The sequence below is a fragment of the Nymphalis io genome, chromosome 22 (assembly GCF_905147045.1).
Source record: "Nymphalis io chromosome 22, ilAglIoxx1.1, whole genome shotgun sequence".
NCBI classification, from domain to species: Eukaryota; Metazoa; Arthropoda; class Insecta; order Lepidoptera; family Nymphalidae; genus Nymphalis; species Nymphalis io.
The window spans coordinates 2,223,499-2,249,817 of NC_065909.1; the positions used below are offsets into that span (position 1 = coordinate 2,223,499).

At 34.0% G+C, this 26,319-nt stretch overlaps 1 protein-coding gene across 2 annotated transcripts; it reads left to right on the forward strand.

The window, feature by feature from the left end:
• Positions 1 to 72: 72 nt before the first annotated feature.
• On the forward strand, positions 73 to 24,554 carry LOC126777046 (snake venom 5'-nucleotidase). 2 transcript variants are annotated; one of them, XM_050499895.1, is made up of 15 exons: positions 73 to 776; positions 12,672 to 12,792; positions 13,457 to 13,564; positions 14,832 to 14,918; positions 15,254 to 15,420; positions 16,106 to 16,204; positions 17,002 to 17,124; positions 18,648 to 18,813; positions 19,202 to 19,380; positions 19,647 to 19,802; positions 20,795 to 20,974; positions 21,655 to 21,779; positions 22,322 to 22,426; positions 22,734 to 22,851; positions 23,879 to 24,554. In XM_050499895.1, the coding sequence occupies exons 1-15, from the start codon at positions 624 to 626 to the stop codon at positions 23,957 to 23,959; spliced, it is 1,968 nt and encodes a 655-aa protein (XP_050355852.1). In that variant the 5' UTR covers positions 73 to 623; the 3' UTR covers positions 23,960 to 24,554. The 2 variants fall into 2 exon arrangements, with proteins under 2 accessions (XP_050355852.1, XP_050355853.1); XM_050499896.1 differs by having other exon boundaries at positions 75 to 776; positions 22,755 to 22,851.
• Positions 24,555 to 26,319: the final 1,765 nt, after the last annotated feature.

A 26,319-nucleotide genomic window follows, 5' to 3' on the forward strand; every position in this document is an offset into this window, starting at 1 on the left:
TAGAATTTAGAAAATATATTTTAAAAAATCCAGCCGTCATTCTGTTAGGTAAGTTTTAAATTTTACATTTTTTTAAAATTGTTTTTGTTAGAATTTAAATTTGACGAAAGGAATATATATTAAACATATAACTACGTATGTAAACAAGTACATAATGCATATAAACTGTCAAAGGAGTAAAATATAAATAGCTTAAGGTATCAAGGCACTGAGAAAGGTGCCAAAATTCATAATCGCGTGCTTTGACCTCTTATAGTGTATTAAAATTCTTAGCATTGCGCAGACCTCGTTTTAAAATTTCTAGACGATCGTGCTAAATATTATTTTTCGCTCTTCGCTTGTTTTACGCGATTTTGTTGTAACAGTTGAGTAATAAGTTTTTCCATGCAGAAATTCGAATGAACTAATATTTTTGGTATTGACCTTGAGTGCTTGTGAAATCGGAAAATATTTTTTGAGTAAATTACTAGTTTTATGATATTGATAAAAGTGTATCTAAGTGAAAAAAAATTGACAGAATGTGACATACCCGAGTACAGATATATATAATTAATATTTACAAATTTAATAAAAATAAATTAATGAATACTTTTTCAAGCAATTTATGTCAATTGTGATACACAATGATTTTAGTGAAATCTATACAAACTATGGCCTCATTCACGGCTCAAGCGGCTCTAAGATCCAGGTGGAGCTCCTTAATAGAGTCTACGAGTGTTGATGTACCAGGAGAAGTAACAGATGGTGTCCGATCTGTTGTTGGATGGCTGAAACAGGCACGACTTATACATGAATAGTAATGAAAAAAAAACAAATAAAGAATTACTTATATTGAATTATAAGAAAATAGGCTTCTTAATGTAATATAAATAGTTCTTCGTTTGTTTTTTACTTGAATGTTGTATAGAATTGCTTATAGTTTCATGACAATTAAAGCATGTTTTGATTAATTATAAATAAATATATAATATAATAATTTTAAATATAGTAAGTGCAAAAAATACCATAGACAAATATAAAGATGATTAAAAATAAAACAAATATAGATAAAAAACATAAAAATGTTCTAAGATAATTTATTTCTATTAACACTTTTAAGCAGTATATTTTTTCACTAAATCATAAGATTACTACATACTATAACATTAATAAATGTTTTAATTGTAAAAAGTTACCATAGTTTATTTTCATTAAGCGTTCAATTCAATTAAATTCTCTTGAATAATGGTTTAAAGTAAATAAAACATGTATATCATACAAATAATGTATAAATTAATTAAAAATAAAAATAAAATCATAATACCACCCATTCGTCACATTGGCAGAGTAGTGTGTTACCTATGCACAAATAAATGCCATTCAAATAATTAAAAAAGACATACAATCATATATTATGTATTACAAAGTCTTTTAATAATCTGAACAATTTATTTACCTCTTTAATTAAAAACAACAAATCTTTATTTAAAAAATCATATTAGCTGAATAATTTATTTCCAATACCAAGTTTGTTTAAAAATTAATACTTTAATGGAAAAGGGTGATTATTAATGTTATGTATTGTAGTTAGTAATTCCCATCATGGAAACAGATTAATTTATCATGTCTGTTCACTTAGTATTAATGTTTTGTTTGCATTTTTAATTTACTCATTCACTATCTTCCACACCACCTTTGCTTTGCACATCTACAATTGCTCAAATGTAGATGGTACGCGCATAGATAGATAAAACCTTTATTAACACACACCACAATATATAATGAGTTTTACATAAATAACAATTATATTTATAAAAACACTCAAAATGTCCGCATAAAAACAATACGAATGAAAATAGGATTACGATGATTTTGGTTTTCGAATAAATTATATATTTAAATTATTTCTGCTTTTAAGCATAATAAATTACAAATAATTTTAACAAATAAACTTTAAATATTAAAATCCATCAAATGAGAACGCATTATGTATTTGTAAATACAAGAGAATTATTTCGGCACTACAATGAACGCAACGCTAACTTAACCGAATCAATCACATCAGAGGCTTAAACATATTCCATTTCAATTATTAATTCATTTGATAATGCAATCAAACAATACAATATTTGTATGAAATTAATTGAGGATATAGTAAGTTGTTTAATAAACTCGACTCATAGTTTTAATCCGAATTATTGTAGCGTTAATTTCTGGTCAATTTGAAAATGTTAGCAACCTCAAAGCTTTTCGTATTTCTATCCGATTATTATTATAAACTTGTTGATTATACGCTATTCTCAGAATATTACCCAATTTGGAAAAAAATATCGTTACATAGTTCATTTATTAAGAAAATACTCGTAAACTATACAACATCACGCTTATCGTACGAAGGCAGTACAGTACAGTAGAGTAACGTGGATGAAACATGAAATCGTGGATGAAATCGTCTTGTATAATATATATTATTTGATGTATATATAATATATGTAGTATTTGAGAAAAAAAACAAATAGTTATTATTATGAGAAAGAGAATAGATAGTGCACCTGTGTTTGCACACACATATGTGCAATGTATATCTGTGGAAATCAGGAGAACATCATTATTATGTCTAGAACCTTTCGATTTTCAACTTTAAACATACTGCAGAGAGTATAATTTTCAATGACATTATCTAGACGAAGTTTAGTTGTCTATCATAATATCGTTATATGTTACATTTAAATTATTGCAAAGAAATATGTATTATTCCATCATAGTGTAAACTTTCTTAATTTCGAAGGTATTAAAATTCAAACATTCTTCTCCGTCTTAACAGTTTTATTATTTTAATATAACTCAATATTATCCACAGTGGTAATACAATTTGTTTTACAACTCAAAAATTACCGTTCCTCTTTTTAAAAAACCAAACAATGCGAGCTTCTTGCTAGTACTCAACTGACTAATCATAAAATAATATTTTTCGGAACCGGTAGTCAAAATAGAGCTACTAAATAATAAAAGTACGAAATATTTAAATATACAATATAAAAAAATAAACAAGCAAAAATCACGTTTTGTAGTAAATATGACAATAATATAAATTATAACTTATTAAATTATTTTCATAATGCAGACATATTTTAATGGGCACGGCTATTCTTTACAAAATGCTCAATAGTTATTTTAAATCACAGTATGATTATTTTATCAAACTAACAATAGTAATGCGTTTTCAGTTTCGGGCGTTACGATCGTTTAAAAATGATTGGTAGGACCGATACGGACGTAGCGACCCGTATGACGGGAGGTCCCCCTCTTGATGTTATCGTAACATTTTACGATAATAATAATTCGTAGGTAATAATTCCGTATGAAGATCAGATATTTTTTTTTATTCATAAGTAATAGCCTGAAAATGTTTCACTGGGTTTATTCCATCACGTCGCTCCAATGAGGGTTGAGGATATTTTAGATATTCAATGGAAGCGTCGAACATGTATGCATGAAAATGATAATGTGTGATAACGTACCCTTGGGTATCATCATAAATCATCGTCGATTTACATTACGTCGAATAACAGAACAATAGTAACGGCCTGTGAATGTCCCACTGTTGGGCTAAGGCCTCATCTCCCTTTTTGAGGAGAAGGTATGAAGCTTATTCCACCACGCTGCTCCAATGCGGGTTGGTGGAATAAACATGTGGCAGAATTTCAATGAAATTAGACACATGCAGATTTCCTCACGATGTTTTCTTTCACCGTATAGTGTCCAAAGCGCCGAGTGCGCCCCGAACATCGGAATACCCACTAAAAAACCAGTGACACCCTTTCCGTCTTAACGAGGAGCGCCACGGGTTCGCTTTCGCATACTACCGTGAGTATGCTCGTCCACCTACCTATACTATTTTAAAAAATGATTTAATTTGTACAATTTCAGAAAACTTATATTATTTCTGAAGTTACAAAGACTAAACTAAAACGTTTATATGGCTTCACTGAAAGTTCAGAAGATCACTTAAACCAAAACGATTCAAGTCTTTACTTAAAGATCGTGAATGTTCGTCAAGTGAAATTACGTACAAAATAAATCACTTAATTCAGTAAGAAAAAACGAGGTCGATTGGTCTAGTGAATTCAGTGATCACCTACTTCGCAATATTATAACAGTCTGTCTCTCCGTCTGAACACGATATACTCGGAAACGACTGAACGGATTTCTATGCGGCTTTCGCCAATGGGCGGAGAGATTCATAAAAAAGGTTTGGGTGTTTAATCCATTTCATGCAAATACGACAATGATTACGGAAGATTTTTTAAAAATCACGCCGACTGGGAATTTAAGTCGCGTGCGTCGCTTAAACCAATAGATATGTATAATAATCTAATCACGTGCAAAGCCGCAGGGGTAGCTTGTATACGATAAAGAAAGGTAAAAAAAATGTAAGTATAAATACAAGCTATACGTGCCATCTTCGCACGGGTTAAATAAGGATTTATCCCGTAAACTATAATATATAAATATTCGCTAACAAATATCTTGGCTCTACTGTGCTAATGCAACGCCTCTGCATTTTTTTTTTAATTATAATAATTATAAAAAATGTTTATAAAACCACTGGTTCGAATTGCAGTGTGAAAGGCAAAATTTAAAAAAATAATTAATCTGTACCGGCAGAAGGCGATCGTTTCGTTTCCAAGGCTTATAATAATCCAAGTAATTATTTGTTTTCTAAGATCTTTTGGTTCACAAACAAATTGTCTGAACAAAACTGGACTTTTTCTATTCTGTCATAACACGGAAAATAATTTAACGCGTCCACTTACTATGATAGCTATGATAGTACGTGTATTATATATATTGGTAATACTGACTTAAATCCAGACTATCTAAAACATCACCGAAACAATGAGAGTTCTCCGCTAAATAAGGCAAGGGCTGTGTTGAGGTTTCCAAATAGCACACACCATCAAAGTGTGTACTGCTTAAAATTGCATAGCGCGATCGCTTTTTATGCACAATTAAACTAACAAAAAACAAATTAAATATACTTACTGTATTTCAAGTATGCTCTTAAAAGCACTTTTTACAAAATAAATATTAATGTGCAAAATAAAAACCGAAGTGTTTATTTTCGAATCGTATATTTTTAGCAATCAATTAATAATTGTAACGTTTATGTTTTTGGAATAGCTTTTAGTGCCGGACTGTAATGGTAAATATTTTAATAAAGATATTGAAAATTGAATTTTAAGGATAAAAATATTTGAATTAGTCGTATGTTGTTTTCCTTGTTGTTGATCTAAATTCAGTTCAAATTTGTTTTTAAGTAATTATTTTTCTGACGCTTCGACAGAGTTGCAAGGTCAGGTCAGCTGACAATATTGGGAATGCTTTTGTATATTGCCTGCAAGTTTATACCCATCATTTTTTTATAGAATAGGGAGACCCATATGCTCGTCCGAGCATATGGGCCACCTGATGGTAAGTGGTCACCAAACGTCCTTAGACATTGGCATTGTAAGAAATGTCAACCATCGCTTACAAAGCCAATGCGCCAACAACCTTGGGAACTGAGATTTTATGTCATTTGTGCCTGTAATTACACTGGCTCACTCACCCTTCAAACCGGAACACAACAATATCAAGTATTGCTGTTTTGCGGTAGAATATCTGATGAGTGGGTGGTACCTACCCAGATGAGCTTGCACAAAGCCCTACCTACTAAGTCAATCATATGGATAGTAAATTTACATGCTCTAGTATGTAGTATAAAATAAGCGCCGCATAAATCTAAAATATAATGTATTTATACAACATGATTACGACCTACACTAATAAAGTTTGAGGAAATACGATAAATTATAACGATAACCTTAGAACCTTGCGGTTATTATTCCTAGACATATGATAACTACTAAAATTATTATTTTTTGTCAATATTATGTGTCGGAATTTCAGTGAAGTTAGATGCGGGTTGTTTCCGAGTATGAGATCGATTTGATGTTCCCAACTAACTGTGACATCGATTCCATAACGCATGATTTAAGCAACTCCTTTCTTTGCCCACCTCAAAAAAGTGGAATTCTTTACCAGTAACTAACCAGTACTACTAACCAGTACTAAACGTGTTCCCCTACTCTTATACCTTGGGTTTCTTAAAACGAGACGTGAAGAGGCATGTTGCGGGCCGGCAAGGCGAGGGCGGCTAGTGCACAACATTCTTCCCGAGTGTCCTGGCTTTCGTCTCGTTTGGACTCTTCTACCACTTGTCATCAGGTGGAGTGGAGGAATTTGCCTTCCAGGTGAATATAAAATAATATATAAAAAAAAAAAATTAAGCACATGAAAATTCAGTGGTGCTTGCCTGGGCTTGAACCCGCGTCCACGGTTAAGATTCACACTATTTAACCGTAGCGGCTCGATTTATAATAGCGTCGTTAAATATTCAAGTCAAATATGTATCAATGTCCTCGATATCCAATGTATTGGTTAGTGATCTCGCATTTATGACGTAATCATAAAATTAAATTCCGTTGTTAACACCTTGATTTTTCTGTCAAACCTCGCTCTATACATATATACATAGTATACAATTCTAAACACCACATGTAATGTTTTATTTAAACTGCGAAACTAGCTGTTGTTTTTTTTTTAATTACGCGCTCGTCTGTTCCTAAAATAGGCAACGGAATGCCTATGTTCTACGTAACAGCTGACTGATATACATATTAACTTATAAATCAAATATTTTTTAAATACATGATATGTACATAATGCATCCAGGCTCGTCGCAACAATAGCGGAAGGCAGGGTGAGTGTCAACTGCGCCTACAGATCATCCTAACATATAATAATTGTAACTTAATTACCGTGTAACGATAATTAATAATTAAATCTAAATGTGTTATTTTTAAACTATTAATTTGGTATATTCTACTCGAATAAAGCATAGAGGGTATTTATATTCAATAGTTTTTAATACTTTTCAAGTATCAACCATCTAAAGACAGCATTTTCCAAGTGCGAAGAAATTTTGTCTTATATTCAAACCAGGCACTTGGTAACAGACGATGCTAGAGTTTTCATATGTATACGTCTAGCTTCCGCTCGCGGCTTCACATGTGGAAGGGGGTGAGTTAGTGACCCGATGTCCCTTTCTGTATATCTGACAACGTGTATGCAAAATTTCAACCAATTTTTGTGATAATCGGTTAAAAAAGTGTCGAAGCTTCTTAATCTCGAGATAAACTAACTTACTTACTTCAATTATTATATAAGTAACTACCTGTGCATCCCGACTTCGTACGATTGATTACGAATTTCACTTATTAAGTTTATTACACACAATTTACAAACAGTATATAAGGAACAGGTCGAGGAAATTATGCAAAGGCGGTCTTATCACTTACAGTGATATCTTCCAGGCAACTTCTATTAAAAAAAAAACGAGATAGCAGTAGCACCACTCACTCTCGCAAAATCGGTTCAATTGTTTTAAAAGAGTTCAGTGACATTTACGCGGAATCTACATATATGTATATATATGTATATAAGAATAACTGCCAACACACACAGCCCTAATTACTGGGGCTACCATGAAAATTTGCATACGACTTCCTTTTACACAATAGGTTAGCACTAAGGAAATATTTTTGAAAATTCAATCCCAAAAGGGATAAAAGTGTGTGAAAATCCTTCGTTTTTAAGAAAGAGCTATTGAAATTGTTATTTAGTCTTTTCCTTCACAATTCCTTCTTACTTATAAATAAATAATTTCAAATCTTTTAACGTCACTTCTAATTTTCTTAATCACCACAGATAAACTATTATCGAAAATTAAATGCCCGCGCGAAACTTAGCAATCATTTATAAAATATTATAATTATTTCTGTACATGTCTTTATAAAGATCGTCTCAATTCTAAAAGCGACAAATTGCTTTGACACCGTCGAATACAGCGACAATCAAACGCAACCGGCCTTGAGGCGCCCTTGTTATCATTTCTGGCGATCAATCTTTGTTGAGAGTTTTTTTACCCTTTTCAATGATAACGCTCAGCCTCAGCTCAAATTCGGGGTTTAAGATAAATATAGTATCGTATGAGGCTGATTAAACTATGTAAAAAGTTATTTCTTGTCAGCTATGTATAAAATATCACTACTCTGGGCACGGAAGGCCGTATGTAAAAACAGTCTTATTTTAAATAAGAGCATAACGATTGAATATTTAATTAGTCTTATTATTTTCAAAGACGAATTAAAATAGTAATAAATAATAGAGAAATTAAAAAGTAAATAAAAAATGTCGGTAATGACTTTTTGCCATTTTTCGTTCACAGAAACTATATGGTAATTCTGTTAAGTTGTTATTATTACTATCACAACGATCCGATACGAGATCCGATACGAGATCCGATACGAGTTCCATATATATTTTATAGTATAGGTAGGCGGACGAGCATATGGGCCACCTGATGCTAAGTGGTCACTAACGCCCATAGACATTGGCATTGTAAGAAATGTTAAGCATCGCTTACATCGCCAATGCACCACCAACCTTGGGAACTAAGATATGTCCCTTGTGCCTGTAATTACACTGGCTCACTCACCCTTCAAACCGGAACACAACAATACCAAGTACTGCTTTTGCAGTAAAATATCTGATAAGTGGGTGGTATCTACCCAGACGAGCTTGCACAAAGCCCTACCTCCAGTTAATATATAATGAATGTGGAATTGCATGGCAGGCACCAATATTTTATAACTTAAAAAAAGCTAAGTAACATTCCTTTAATGTCCCACTGAGTGTAAAACTCTGTCCGGTCGTGTAGGATTGCCATCCCAACGGATCGGAGTGAGTAAATAGAGTGTGCACACACTTGTGCACTATATTTCCTTCGGAGTTGGCTAATCTCTCTTGGAATTGACTGTCGTGGCCGAAATCGATCAGAATAACATATTCGGTTGAAATTCCATTTTCTGTATTTTCGATTATTCGTGAAGCCGTGTTGGCTTTTAAGGTCGAAAATAATATAAAACCTTTGAATATTCTACACAATAAGCGATCATATAACCCACGCTCGGTGGTTTGAAGAAATCACCGAGAAGTCTTGTATATTTCGGAAGAAATTCCGAGACATGCAGGATTCCTCACAACGTTATATCCTAATCTGCACGTCCGCAGCGAGGTGAATTAAAATCTGCATCCTTCCGTAACAAGAGGAAAATGCCTTTGCTGCGGCAGAATTCAAGTTACATTCCGAAGCGATGGCAACGATTCAAAAGAATATAATTTGAATGACCATTAAAGGATATTAATAAATAAATAAGGCATATTACATTGTTCGATCATATATAATATTAATTACGTTTTATCCATAGCACCGCTCGCGTCATAATTCTGAATTGCTCAATATCAATCATCTCATCTCTTTTTCAAAAACGAAGAATTTCCATAAAAACCTTCACCCGCCTTATCACTTTCTTAGTGCTAACCTAATGTGTATACAATTTTTCATGGTGCTAGCGCCAGTAGTTTGGGCTGTTCGTAGATTTTTTTTTTATATAATAGGAAGGCGGACGAGCATATGGGCCACCTGATGGTAAGTGGTCACCAAACGCCCTTAGACATAGGCATTGTAAGAAATGTCAACCATCGCTTACATAGCCAATGCGCCACCAACCCTGGGAACTAAGATTTTATGTCCCTTGTGCCTGTAATTACAAAGGCTCACTCACCCTTCAAACCGGAACCAGCAATATCAGACAGATGTGTCAATCAGACAGTTACTCTCCATATATATTGTCTTTATTCACAGATTCGTATATGTCTGAAAGAGAGTAACAAGCGAGTTTCTTGGCGGTTCCTCTCAGTAGAATCTACTTTCCGAACCGGTTAATTAATTGAATGAAAAAAAATACACATATATCGTGGTACAATACGAATATCTTTTTTATATTCTTTGTGCTCGTTTATTTTTCATTCCACAAAAATAAACGCGGACAAGTTATATAATAAACGCGTACTATAATAAAGTATGACATGGATTTCTCGCCAGCGAGACATTAGATTAGCCTGGGGTCGAACGGAATCTTATATAAAAATACAATTCGAGGACACGTAGAAGAGTGATGTTTAGATAAGACCTTTTTATTCAATGTCTGAATATTCCACATACAAGCAAAGTTGATTGCTTTTTACATTTTTTACTTTATCAGATTGTTGTTGATTTTTGAGAATGTTGTATTAACTATAAATAGATAAGACATATTATTTCAGTAACAGCCTGTGAATGTCCTACTGCTGGGCTAAGGCCTCTTCTCCTTTTTTTAAGGAGAAGGCTTGGAGCTTATTCCACCACGCTGCTCCAATGCGAGTTGGTGGAATACACATGCGGCAGAATTTGAGTGAAATTAGACACATGCAGGTTTCCTCACGATGTTTTCCTTCATCGTCAAGCGTGAGATGAATTATAAACTCAAATTAAACACATGACAATTCAGTGCTACATGCAACTGTTGTACTGTACTTGTTTGAACACATGATCATCGGTTAAGATTCACGCGTTCTAACCACTAGGCCATCTCGGCCTTATTATCACGGCATACTATTATATTTTTTTATTATATTAATCATAAAATATGGTTAATATGTCTTTAATAAAATGCCTTTAATATGTCTTGCGCAAAAATCGCGCAAGACAAATGTGCGAACATGTAACATTTAATTGTAAGTTATTAATTCATTTATATACAATTCGAATAAAACTTTCGGTTCTTTAGAGTATAATTAAAATACCAAAACGTGACAGCGCTATATTTAATTAAGTAAAATGTCAATTCCAAAATGATTTAAGAGCCTTCTTGAATAGAAGTAATACTGATTATTGATATAGCCTTCTTTCATTACTGTCGTGATATTAAATCGGTCTTTATATTTGATACCAAAAATAAATGGTCACGACCTTTAGCAGTATTGCCAATTGTAGTAATTGCGTCAATTTGTCGTACTAAACAAGACGGCTTTAGTGCATTAATTCTGCTAAAAGACCAAAAGTTGGAATCGCAGTTTAATCTGCCTGCCTATTAACCCGCAGGGACTGGCCATGACAGCAATTCTATTTCCTTTATAGAGTAGTTGTCCATTATAGAGTACGATGAATTGGAAACACTAACGAAGTACTTGATAGCTGAAATGCTTTCAGAATTTAAATCAATTGATGATAAAACTGATGAGCATGATTCATATTTAACTCAAACTTGCTACATGATATTTTTGAAATCCATTTGGATTATACACATTGTTCAATAATGGATTGGTTATATTCTTATTATTAATAATAAAAGCAAGCCGATTACATAAGTACAGTAACAGCATGTTAATGTCCCGCTGCTGGGCTAAGGCCTCCTCTCCCTTTTTGAGGAGAAGTTTTAGAGCTTATTCCACCACGCTGCTCCAATACGGTTTGGTACAATACACATGTGACATAATTTCGATGAAATTAGACACACGCAGGTTTCCTCACGATGTTTTCCTTCACCGTCAAGCACGAGATGAATTATAATCACAAATTAAGCACATGGAAATTCACTGGTGCTTGCCCGGGTTTGAGCCCACGATCATCGGTTAAGATTTACACGTTCTAACTACTAGGCCATCTCGGATCGATTTCATAAGATTACATGCAGATGTGCCTGTAAATAAGAATGGTTCTAATATGATTTCAAACCCGGCAAGTACCGGAAATTTTCATGTGCTTAATTTGTGTTTATAATTCATCTCGTGGTCGATGAAAGAAAACTGCACGGATGAAAATCAGCCACATGTGTATCTACAAATCCGCATTGGACCAGCGTAGTGGAATGATTTCCTAATCTTCTCCAAGTGAGGGAGGCCTTAGCTCAGCAGTCGGTCAATTACAGGCTGTTACTTTTTTTGAAGCTGCTGTAATGTTTAACAATAATCTTAATAAATAATACAAGCTAGATCAAGTTGGTCAGCTGTAATCTATAAATATAAACTGTGTAAAACAAGGCGTTTGCTTGAGTGGGCAGTTGTTTTGCCTTTTTGAACATCTAAGTACAATACGGACGTATTTTAACATTCGTGTTACACAACACTAATATATCGTATCGTATATAACCATACGATATATAAGTGTATTACATTGATTTGTTATCTGTAATTTTATTTCGAACCAAAAAGTTTCTATTGGTTTTTTAAATTGAAATTTCGACTTTTTGAAGCTTGACGCTCTGTGCAATTGTCAATGTTTCATTGATGCTGTAAAAACAGTTAGAGGTTTGTTTATTTATTATTCTAAATCGTAGAAAACTTTCTATTTATATTGGAATCTGTTTAACGAGTCTCGTATTTGAAATATCTTTCCTATCAAGAAACCAAATGATTACAAATCTATACTTTTAAATAATTTTCAAAGCGCATCGTATCAGCTTCAGGTATACAGCTTTTAGAATATAAGCATTTTATTCGCTTTTGCACGATTGTGTAGTTTGTTCCACTTCGTTTTTGTAGCAAACGTCTCTTTTCTTCAAATCTCCATACCAAAAATCAAGATAATCGATTGAAGCATTGAGACGTTAAGCAATCTCATTTACATTTATTTATCATGTGCATTAATTTACATACTTCAGACCATTGACTTGTATGTTATGTGATTTTTTCAATAAATATTACAGGCGTCGCTAGAAGTGAGACAAGTGGGGAGGCGAGCGGTGAGCCAGCTCGCTGGACGAGGCATGGACGATGACGTGTTGATTGTACATTTCAATGATGTATATAATATTGAACAGACTACTAGTAAGTATTATTTATTGGTGGTAGGGCTTTGTGCAAGCTCGTCTGGGTAGGTACCACCCACTCATCAGATATTCTACCGCAAAACAGCAATACTTGATATTGTTGTGTTCCGGTTTGAAGGGTGAGTGAGCCAGTGTAATTACAGGCACAAGGGACATAAAATCTTAGTTCCCAAGGTTGGTGGCGCATTGGCTATAAGCGATGGTTGACATTTCTTACAATGCCAATGTCTAAGGGCGTTTGGTGACCACTTACCATCAGGTGGCCCATATGCTCGTCCACCTTCCTATTCTATAAAAAAAAAAAATTCATGAGAGATGTTAAAAGAAACTAAATGATTATCTGTAGTTTTCCTTAAACTAGAATAAGTCTCTCTCTCTCTCTCTCTCTCTTAGTGAGTATTTAGTTGTAAGCTCATTTCATCTCTTTCTGTTATCATTAATTTAACATTCCAAAGAAGAAGACACCGCCCCCTAAACAACATTAATAGGTAGACGTAATTAGTTAGACACATAGTGACCTGGATTTATTTTTGGAACTGTTTGAGAAGCGAACGGTACGACCACGTTTTTGAATCTCACTGATTAGGACTTATATCGTTTTCTACAAATCGGCTGTTTCTAGATTGTTCTAAACCAATTTTTTTCCTAAAAATTTTTTACAGACACTGAACCAGTGGGAGGTGCGCTACGGTTCAGCACAGCAATTAAAGCCCTTCAGCATCTAAATCCTCTGGTTTTATTTAGTGGGGATGCGTTCTCGCCGAGCATGTGTGAGTAGCATTGTAAGAAGTTACGTAAACGATTAATAGACTGATTAACGTTTTTTTCAAAAATGTTTTTTAAGAAGCCAGACGAGCAAATTCACTTCCTGGTGGTAATTGTTCACCTTCACCCATAGACTGGCACTGTAAGGAATAGGAACCAATTCTTATGCTGTCATCTCTGACCTAACCACGGGCGTTAAGATGTTATATCCCTTATAGCCGTAATTACAATGGCTCATTCACCATTCAAACAGCAGTACAAAATATTGGACTGTGCTAATACTAGAAGTTTGAATACGGACTTTCACGAAACCCATCATCATTGACATAAGCTATATCTCACATATAATTTGTATATATAAAATATAACCTTAGTCCGCCCTGAAATTATAACCGAACAAAATTTGTGGATTCCAAACCAATTAGATGAATATAGTTGATATGATTCCGGTAAAAACAAATAAAATATATCCTATTTATAGTTTTTATATGTTTTCTATATATATATAATACCCTATATATGGGCTGTATATTTAGGGCATCTAGTTTAAAAAATAGCAAGCGAAATTAAATGAAAAGGGCTGTAGGATAATAAAAGTTTAGTAAAATAGTGGACACAAGCATGCTGAGTACTGCGTGCAAGGCGACATTTCTTTGATGTAATAGGTAGGCCGTAGGCGGCATAATCTCTGTAGTAGTCTCCTCAAGGACGTTTGCGGTGATCGATGTTTTTACCATTGTAATTTTGATACTTGAAGCTAATATGATATTTATTAAATTTATACGAATTTTATTATTGTTACATCATATTCCGCCCACATTAATCCACTGCTGGGCATATGCCTCCTCACAGGCGCGCCTATTCCTGTCCTGGTCCTGTGCTAGTCGCATCCATTGAGCACCCGCCATTTTCCCAAAATCTTCTAATCTTCTCAAAAAGAATTATTGTTACAATTTTATAAAAAAATTTATGAAGCGTTTTTTACTAACTAATAATATATTTAATTACGGGCAAGATTTAATAACAAGCCAATTATATATAAGGAATAAAACAGCAACAGTAATGACAATTAAATCAACGAAGTATTACCCTAGTATTTTTATTTTTTTTATAAACTTTATTACACATTCCTAAAGCACTGGATATACAGCAAGTTAAAAGCTTGTAAAGGCCTTATCGCTTCCATTTTGCAGCAATCTCTTTCAGGCAGACAGGCTTAATGTTAGTACATAAACCAAACTAATTTAAATATATATGTATTATTACTTACAGTAAGCACATTCACAAAAGGCGAGCAGATGGTACCGGTTCTAAACGAAATTGGTACTCATTGTGCGGTTTTCGGGAATCATGATTTTGGTACGTATGTCTATGGTAGTTTATCGAATATCTTGTCTCTCACTCATATTTTATTCACTTAATTTAACGCACAGTTTCTCCGTTAATGACCTTGTGTTTAATTTTTCGATAGATGGCTCTGTGGAGTAGTTTTTTCTATTTCATTTGAACTTAACGTAGTGTTTTCTTTTCTTCCATTCGACTGTACCTCTAGTCACGTCTTCAGATTTTCTCTTCTCGCTGCTGATGTCATTTTGGTCTCTGTAATCCTTCATACAGTCCATCCAACTCTCTTTCATCTTTCAGAAATATTTCACCCCCTATTTTGCATTATACACTTTTCCAAATTGTTCTAGATTTCGGCCTAGACATCTTATCGAACCTGGTCTCCCAGTGCAACTTTCCTTGGCTCATGTCGAACGTGATAGACAATGAGACGGGCAGACCACTCGGTGATGGGAAGATAACTCACGCATTACTCTGCAATGGTCATAAGATTGGTCTAATTGGATTAGTGGAACAGGTAATGTATTAAGTTATGGGTTTTTAATAAAAGCGAAGTTTTTTAGTGGGTATTCCGGCACACTTAGTGCTGACGCCGAGATGGCCCTGTGGTAAGAACGCGTGAATCTTAACCGATGATCGTGGGTTCAAACCCGGGCAAGCACCACTGAATTTTCATGTGCTTAATTTGTGATTATAATTCATCTCGTGCTTTACGGTGAAGGAAAACATCGTGAGGAAACCTGCATGTGTCTAATTTCACTGAAGTTCTGCCACATGTGAATTCTACCAACCCGCATTGGAGCAGCGTGGTCGAATAAGCTCCAAACCTTCTCCTCAAAAAGAGGAGAGGAGGCCTTAAGCCCAGCAGTGGGACATTCACAGGCTATTACGGTTAGTGCTGACGTGTCCCCCACTTCTTGTGGGGACCACGTCCACGTTATCCAGCGAGAAAAAAATATGTTTAACCCATCCAGCCACGTCTACACCACCCCACCGTGTCGTTGTATCTAATGTCATGGATCCCAAAAAAGTAGACAAACTAAATTTATATTTTACCACCAAACAATCCTTAATGTTGCGTGTTTGGTATGAAAAGTGAATCCGGTTGGTTCATCCACAAGGTTAGCGGCGCATTGGCGCTTTAGCTATTCTTCCAATGTTGTTAATATTGTTCGTTTATTGGATCGATTTTTTTGTTACAGGAATGGTTGGAAACGTTAGCGACGATAAACCCAGACGAAGTAACTTTTATAGATTTCCTTCAAGCGGGATCAAAGTTAGCGTCGCAATTAAAACAAGAGGTTAGTATATATATATATATATATATATATAGAGAAATACAACAACGCAAGAGTTCTCCTACACCATCCGCCCGATGAACTTGATATTTGTCACAGTTACCCCTTACCCGACGTAGACGCTCACTAAGAACGGATTTTACGCAAATCCTATTAAAAAAACATTTATCTTCTTATCTACCCGTGCGAAGCCGGGATAGGGCTAGTTATGTGATAATTATAATTGAATACCATATGTAATATTTATAAACACCTAAATATATTAACAAAACATTGTAATCTCAAAAGATTAGCTGACCTTAAAAATAATAATAATATAATAATAATTTATTTATTCAAGTAACAAGACTCATATACAAAATTACAAAAAAATAAAATAAAATAAACACTACTATCTACTACTTATACAATTTACTGGTCCAGCCGAAACTTTACAACAGCGATTTATAAATATACAGTCTAGTCTGTTAGCTACCATGATTAGAATTTTGTTTGAGATGGCCCGCACCTTGTGAACCAAGGATGCACACTTTTTTCTAATAATGTTATAAGTATTTAAATTAATAGCCTTGGTGGTGCATTGGCGATGTTAGAAATGGTTAATATAATATAAATCTAATTCCGCCAATGTCTGCGTGTGTCAATGTGTCGGTGAACACTTACCATCTGTTCGCCCATTTCTCCGAACGAAGAAAGTATAAAAAAGACATAAGTAAGGCATGGTTAATATATATGATTTGATTCTAGTAACGGATCTATCTCGAGTTCTTCTTAATAGTCTTGTCTCGCTCTTTTTCCAGGGTTGCGAATATGTAATAGCCTTGACACATATGCGAACGCCAAACGACATCAAACTAGCCGAAGGTTGTACGGACATTGACCTCATTTTGGGGGGGCATGACCATGTCTATGAAGTTCTAGAGGTGAGTCCCTTTTTAATACAATATAGAGAGATAGAGCTGAGATGGCCCAGTGGTAAGAACGTGTAAATCTTAACCGATGATCGTGGGTTCAAACCCGGCCAAGCACCACTGAATTTTCATGTGCTTAATTTGTGATTATAATTCATCTCGTGCTTGACGGTGAAGGAAAACATCGTGAGGAAACCTGCATGTGTCTAATTTCACTGAAATTCTGCCACATGTGTATTCCACCAACCCGCATTGGAGCAGCGTGGTGGCATAAGCTCCACCTTAACCTTAACCTTCCCCTCAAAAATAGGAGAACAGGCCTTTAGCCCAGCAGTGGGACATTCACAGGCTGTTACGGTATAGAGAGAACGTTCATTCCAACAGTGATCAATGTTAGAAATAGCTAACTACGCAATATATATTAATTAAGCACTTTGGTATTGTCATTTTATTGTCGTATTAAAATTAAATGTAAAGCTACCACCGGTTTTGAATGTAGATTAAATTAACGCAATTAAATTTATTTACATATTCCCAGAAATCAACTAATTCTAACTCCGCTCTCTTTTATAATCTATAAAATCTTGTGTTGAGTAAAATGTCACATTGGGCAAAAAGTTGTGCGCAAACTCAGACACATTCTCAATTCCATTCACTATGGCTATACTTTTATCCAATGAAATGCACTGAAGCCAACTGAAATACACAGTATATTATAAGTAGGCGTCACCAACGCCCATAGACATTGGCAATGTTAGAAATGTTAACCATCGCTTTCATCGCCAATGCGCCACCAACCTTGGGAACTAAGATGTTATGTCCCTTGTGCCTGTAATTACTCTGGCTCACTCACCCTTCAAACCGGAACACAACAATATGAAGTACTGCTGTTTTGCGGTAGAATATCTGATGAGTGGGTGGTTCCTACCCAGACGAGCTTGCACAAAGCTCTACCACCAATAAAATTATATATTGTTATTTAAAAAGTAAAGTTATATATTGGTAAAATTTGTTATTTCTTTATAAAAAAGAGTTACAATTATAATTTAAATGACCCCGAAACCCTAAACGAAAATAAGACGTGACTCCCGGGGTTTTGCCAAAAAGTATTTCAAAATAAATAAAAATAATTTTGTTTCAAAAGTAAAAAGTTATATAATTAAAATTACAATGAACCCTCAAAAATGATGTAAGATGACCAAATTCATTGTCAGAAAAAGTAATTTCGCGTGCAAAAACGCTTATTTAAATTATAATAATAATAATATCCTGGGACATTATTGACACACTGCCATCTAATCCCAAACTAAGCAGAGCTTGTATTATGGAAACCAGACAACTGATATACTACATATAGTACTTTTCTTTTGTAAATACATTCTTATATAGATAATTACACCCAGACTCAGGACAAACAAACATGTTCATGCACACAAATGTCTGTCCTGGGTGGGAATCGAACCCACAACCTTCGGCGTGAAAGGCAATATCACGCCAACCGACCCATCAATTACATAATCATTATTGTTACACAGATAAACAATAAATACATTGTGAAAAGCGGTACAGATTTCCGACAATTCAGCAAGATCACGATAAATTTCGGTTCGGAGGTGCCCCGCGTTGACATAGCCGATGTTGATGTGACCAGCTCGTATGAAGAGGACCCAGTTCTGAAGGCGAAGGTCGAGAAATATTCTGGTGAGAGAAACCGTACTGTATCTACTATTACCTATAACGTAATCGTGTATTTATATACGTGGCCGTCATAGGACTTCTTGGCTGGTGTTAATCACCATATTTTATGGTTTTTAAAATAATTTCATAATTCAATAGAATCAATTAATAAATGTAAAGTAAAATATATAATAAAATGGAAACATAGTATGTATATTACTTTTCATAATACTTTATACGATCGAAATATGTATTTCGAATAGATATCGGGCATGACTGCATTAGACGGCATACCGTTTGATGGCAATGATAATAAAATTGTCTGTTTTCAAATCGAATATCATAGTAAGAATCCTTTGCCCAGCAGTGGGATATTTTCGGGTTGTTCCATCAATTTGTTATTTCCTTCCAGCTATGATAGACGGAAAGATGGATGAAGTACTTGGCAAATTTTGCGTACCGTTGGAAGGTAGATTTTCTGTGGTACGCCGTCAAGAGTGCAACCTTGGGAATTGGGTCTGTGACGTCCTCCTAGCGGCTACCGGTGCCGACCTGTTGATCCTCAATTCCGGCACCTTCAGATCTGATCAGGTATATTGTTATTTTATGCAAGAATTTATAGATTGTTATTATAAATTTGAATTCGTATTAAGAAAAAATAAACCATTAGATAGAACAATCACTGAATTTTCATATTCTTTTTATACATCATCTCGTGCTTGCCGTTGAAAAATAAACATTGCAAAGAATCTTACAAGTGTATAATCCTCATTAAAGCATACGGTAGAATAATTCGTAAACCTTGTCCTTAAGATGAAAGGAGGGGTGCCCTAGATTGAAATATATATCTTTAATAGGTTCATCCAGCGGGAGACTTCACTCTTCGTGATCTGTCCACTATCATCCCCATGCGAGACCCTATTGTGGTGGTGGAGGCGACGGGTGAGACTGTCCTCAAGGTTCTCGAGAACGCCGTGTCTAAATACCCTAGCTTGGAAGGAAGGTTTCCCCAGGTAAATAATAGTGGGAACTTTTATATTGGTGCTTTTTATTATTAACGCTATTTATATAATAATATTATCTATTATTATACCACAATAAACAAATAAGTGTTGGTTTGTTAATGATATAAAATTAAAAATACATTTCGGGATTTGGAAGGATTTGGGAATATTTAGGCAGGCGTTCGAGGTTAGGGTGTATGCGATCACACTTGTGTTAAATAAGATGTCCTGCGCAGTTGGCTAATGTCCCTCGCGAATGACTGCCATAGTAGAAATCGTAATCACATTATTATTTATATACAGGATTTCCAAAAGTCAACGATAATTTGAATTCAGAAATAGGCCTTTATTTAATTGGTAATAACATACATACCTTATTATATTATGTATTATATAACATATAACGAAAACCAAAATAAGATTAAACAATTAGTTTAAAACATATATTGAATTACTAACTAAGAAGACAGAGTAAATTAAAATTATTAGGAGAGTTAAATCTAATGAATGTGTCTGTGTGAGTGCGTGTGTGTGTTTGTGTTTGTAAGTTTGTATTGTACGTTTTAAATTGTATTTTTATCTCGTTTAATTATAGAATTTTTAAAAGCTGGCTTTGTTATGTTAAACAAATTAATTTCTGAGTATTCTATATTATATTTTACTATTAAAATTATGCCTACAAAATAAAAATGACTTTTTAATATTGCAAAGTATAATGAACACCGTTATAAGCTTTTTTAAGTGCAGTGATTATGTGTTATGTATTTTAATTTCAAATGTTACTATTCTATTTTCAGATAATTATCTTTCTATAGCCAGTAATCTTGTTAATGAATATGATCCCAAAAAAACCAGTATGAATCAATGTGCCCATATTATATCACTTGAGTTTATTTATCAATATTCTCTACTGATTTGGTCAGGAACTGCTCTTAGAAATACCCGCTTTTTGCGTGTACCTCATTTTAAATCACTTTAAATAAAATATATTTTTCCTCCAGGTAGCCGGAGTGTCGTTCGCTTTCGATCCCACGAAGCCACCAGGCGAGAGAGTTGCGGAACAGGTAGTGAAGATAGGCGATGAATACCTTCAACGTGACCAGAAATACCGGCTAGCTGTGAAACAGTACCTACACTCTGGCAACGACGGCTTCACAATGCTACCCCAATGTCCAGTGTTGGTGAGTTAGGCAATTTTCTTATTAAATTTACATTTTTTTTTTATTGTATTAGGTAGGCGGTCTGAGGAGTGTGCCACTTAATGTTAAATGGTCACCACCGCCCTCATACTTCGGCATTGTAAGAAATATTAATCATCACTTACATCGCCAATGCGCCACCGACCTTGGGAATTAAGATGTTAAGTCCCTAGTTATACTGGCTCAATCGTCCTTAAAACTTAATGAGTACCCAAACTCCTGGTATAACGCTACCACCAAATATGTTCTTCGAAATTAACGCCTGCAGTTTTTTTTAAACATAATTTTGAGAACGTAGAGAATGTAGAAGTCGAGATGGCCCAGTGGTAAGAACGCGTGACTCTTAACCGATGAACGTGGGTTCAAACCCGGGCAAGCACCTCTGAATTTTCATGTGCTTAATTTCTGTTTATAATTCATCTCGTGCTTTTCGGTGAAGGAAAACATCGTGAGGAAACCTGCATGTGTCTAATTTCATCGAAATTCTGCCACATGTGTATTCCACCAACCCGCATTGGAGCAGCGTGGTGGAATAAGCTCCAAACCTTCTCCTCAAATAGGGAGAGGAGGCCTTAGCCCAGCAGTGGGACATTTACAGGCTGTTACTTTTTACTTTTAGAGAATGTATACGTTGATATAATAAATTATGTTCCTAATTCCAGGTGTCAGAGGACATGTGCCCCGAGATAGGGATGGCTATACAGAACCACTTCGCAGCGATCAACGTGAGGACGGGGAAGTCGAGGCCGTCCAAACATAGACAATCTCTCGTCACATTAAGCCGAAGGTTAGTGCTTTTAGCAAAATATATTTTGTATATAGTTAAATTATGGTGATGATTTCGGCCACGGCGCAAAATTTCAAGAGAGATTAGCCAACTGCGCAGGACATATTATACACAAGTGTGTGCGCAAACAGAGATGCACTCTCTATTCCGTCATTCTCATAATCCGATAGAACGGCAAATCCGACACGACAGGTAAGAGTTTAGGCACATGATAAAAGGCTTTACGTGTTTTCTGAGGTACAAGACTACACACTTCCAACTTCCAGACTCCGGGCTGCTACTGAGGTTTTACCACAGGAAAACACAATAACTTCTTATTGGCCCGATCTGGGGGTTAGAACGCAGGACCTCGGAAGCGATCTTACATCTAGTCCATTAGACCAACGAGGCAGTCACGTAATGAAATACGTTGTGTATGGTGTAAGGGATTCTGTACAAACTTTATACATAGGTACACTAGTTTTTCTATCCTACCGCCAAGTATTAGCTTTGTATGACTGTGTTCTATTTTTAAAATATAATTTGTTTGAAATCGTTTTCAGGCACAGCCTTGTAAAGATGTTGGATGGTAGCGAACTAGATGGTCCACCGCCATTACGCAGAGCGTCCTCATCCGTAGTGGAACCTACGCACTCTACACATCACAGGTGAAATAAATTATAATTAATATTTATCAATTTTTGATGACGTAACTACTCATATTCATCCATAATCATCATTCCTTTGCACCAAACTTGGGGAAAATGCAATTAGATTAATGATTAAGGATTGCCCTAGGGCATCCGCGCCTACATCAGAATCAATCAAAATTAATCTTTAATCGTGATTGATGATTACTAGCTGTAATCGTTAATCATTAATCTGATTACATTTTAGCCAAAACTGTTTTTCACTTAAATTAGCGATAAATATTCTTATTGGAAATTGATAATGGGTGGGCCTGATCGCACCCAGACCAATTTTATCTCATCTCAGACTGACCCGACGCGCGTCGCTCGATGACTTGGAGCAGAATGCCTGTGATCTTGCACCCAAGATCGAAAATCGGATTGTGATACTTGATAGACCAGAGGTAACTGTATTCAATTATAAACAGTAAAATATTCGTTTAACGTGATGTCACGTAGGACCTTTTGGGATTGAGAGGTGTATGATGTCAAAAGATGTAGCAAATCATATAGAATTTATTTGTTTTTGTTTATGTTTAAATTTTTAATAAAATTTGTGTGAACATATGATATTCGTAAAACAGTGATGTCATCAAGTAATTTGCTCATGATTCTAATTGTGTCCAATCGATTAGTAATGACTCACGAAAATAGCCATTTCGCCAATAGACATTTCGCCATTTCGGTCTCTGAATTTGAGCTGAACAGACCTTGAAGAAAGACAAAGAATACGATTATTTAAAATCTGTTTTTGAAATCGCTGCTATCGATTGCTTGTCTAACATTAATTATTTCCATGGATATTTTTGAACGTAGATTTTTTTACCAAAGGTTACAAGTAAGCCTCGATTATTTTCAAAAAAATAATCAAATGGTCTGCTTTTTTATATTATCAAAAGGCCTAGAGGCCTCGTCGATTTTCGTTATTTGTATACATAATGTGAGCATTCCTAGAGGCAGACATGAGCAAATTATACATTGTAACTTTCTATTCGCACATTTCGTTTTGCAGTTTCAAAAGGTTTTATCCTAGCAGCTAGTTTGACCCACATTGGGCGCCAGTATTAAAAAAATATTTTTTTATTTTGTTAACTCCAATCACATAACAGTTATTAGATTTTAATTCTACCATTCATAGATATAAAATTGGACTTGTAAAGTTTATCGAAGTTTACCGAAACAAACATCTTGAAACTGTTTGCCATTGATATTTGATTTTTATTCCAATTCAAAACTAGGAAATTTTCTATTTCATCCAATATTCATAACAGTGTATGTAGGCGATTTTCTTAAAAACTATTCCATCCTCTTGCTTAATATTTCGAAGGTTTTTGAAAATTATTATTTTAATTTATAGTAGAAGCTTAAACTATAAACATATCATAATATATATTTACTAATAATATTGTATATATTTCCTTAATTCGGCAGAAATTTCAAGAATTATTAGCGGAGAGAGCAAGATGGGAATCGGACTCCGTTATAAAGGAGGTAGACGAAAACTCGCCATAATATGTTATCCATTAATTATAAACGTCTTATTTGTAATGCTAATTGTTTAGTCAATAATAAACATTACCGGTCCTAGAGCAAAGTGTGAAAAGTCGTAGATAGAAATGGATATTTTAAAATCTTATGACAAAATATAACGCGCTTGATTATCGAATGTCGCTCCAATGTACGCTTTTAATTCTTAATTATATACAATTTTTTTTTTTTATAGATTAGGAAGGTGGACGAGCATATGGGCCACCTGATGGTAAGTGGTCACCGAACGCCCTTAGACATTGGCATTGTAAGAAATGTTAACCATCGCTTATAGCCAATGCGCCACCAACCTTGGGAACTAAGATTTTATGCCCCTTGTGCCTGTAATTACACTGGCTCACTCACCCTTCAAACCGGAACACAACAATATCAAGTATTGCTGTTTTGCGGTGGAATATCAAAGTAGAATATCAAATATATGGTATTTAAATAAATACCTTTGAAGCGACAAGATTTATAGAAATTAAACCTTAAAGCTAACGGTCCGGAGTGAATATCCGCTAGATTATTACATGGATAATAGATCAATTGACTATTTACAAAGAAAGCTCTAAGATCGGTATTATATATATATGTATATAATACCGATATATATATTAATTAATAATATATATAATTATAATATAATATATATATATATTAATTAATATAACTAAATTAAAATAATTTATTCGTATAATCGTATTATATATAAGTCGTTATACTATTTTAATTTATGTTATAGATTTATGTTCTAAAAAATTTAAAAACAAAAAATCGTGTCCGTTAACAGAAGATTGATAAATGGCGGAAACTACTAACGTTTGTAGAGACAGCAAAAAAATTAACACTGAAAATAATATTAAATGAAAAATTGTCTATAGTTAAATTTATTATATAATTATTAATTGGAGTGGAAATTATTTTGACGTTTATAATACTAATTAATGACAATAACGATAGAAATACCAAATAATTTAAACGAAAATACACTAATATAAAATGTACGAGCAAGAGTAAGAGAGACGCGAATAGTGTGCGAGAGGGACGGCACAAGATCAGCCGCCATTTATAAATCTTTTTTCTATTACGCACGAGTTCTGTCAAGAATGTCACAATTATTAAATATTTCTTAATTTAGCACATATTCGAAATTCAAATATATTTTTTTGACGTATTTATTAGATTTGGAATTAATTTCAAAGCAAATCTTCCAAGATTGCCTGTAATTACTTTGTGTCCTTATTTAGTATTAAAAACACCTGCTTAATCAAACGAATCAAAGGTGACGTATTCAAACGAAAAAAATCGAAACAAAAACGCATATATACATATATTCATGCGACAAAATTTCGTTGTATTCATGTGGATCGTACGCCGAGATGTAGCATAATTATGAAACTATCGAAATTTATTTTAATTGTTGTATTGAGAATATTTTTATAAAATAAATAGTTTTCTGAACTTTGCTGAGTGTTGCCATCATTTAGCTATGAATATTTTTGTGATATCACTTTTAATTATGTTTTATTATATCATATTCCTCTTGACAAGATTCAGGGGAAGTCTACCTCACATACCGTTAGTATTGTGGCAATAGTTTGTATTTCTGTATTCTGTGGTTTTATGATGAGCCAGTGGAATTAAAAAGTACATACAAAAATCTTACATAAATGCAAAAATGATACAGTTATTTGCGCATCGCTATCGAGAAGCAGGTGTGGCGCCCCATATTATTAAAAGATAAAGCGAGACGGCATGTCTTGAAATTATAATACCAACTTACTTATATATTGTTGATTATTTTATCTGAAATATAGTTTGAATTATTTTAGATTATCTTACCTGAAGACTGCTTTAAGATCAGTTTGTTTTATTTTTATTTTTTATAAAGTAAAATATATATTAATATAATATGTAATCGTAGTTACCAATTTTTATTTACAAAACGTTCAGATAATGCTGAAGATATTTTTATATTTTGTTTTCGTTAATAATAAAAAAAATATAATTAATATATTTAATTTACGGATTATGAGATTATCGAGAGATTTTACACAGTCGACTTTACCTATAAATGTTGTTTAGGGGTGATAAGTTAAATAATGATCTATCTTCTTCTTTCGTATGACAAAACAATGATGACAAAAAGAGTCAAGTGTTTAAATAAACACCCGCTAAATAAGGTTCATAAGTAAAGCCGTATATTCGTTTTAATTATTGAAAATATTTAATTATATAATAAGTTTGAGGTTTTATTACAAGCTAATAATTGTATTGCTATTTAAAATTAATATAATTTCAAAATTAGAACTTATTTCATGCGGTATATATATTTTTTTAAC

Excerpts from the sequence above, each read along its gene's own strand:
- LOC126777046 (XM_050499895.1), top strand. The coding sequence starts at position 624 with ATGATTTTAGTGAAATCTATACAAACTATGGCCTCATTCACGGCTCAA. Across the intron at positions 12,793-13,456 it reads TAATATTGAACAGACTACTA|ACACTGAACCAGTGGGAGGT; the intron begins GTAAGTATTATT and ends AATTTTTTACAG. Across the intron at positions 19,381-19,646 it reads GCACCTTCAGATCTGATCAG|GTTCATCCAGCGGGAGACTT; the intron begins GTATATTGTTAT and ends TATCTTTAATAG.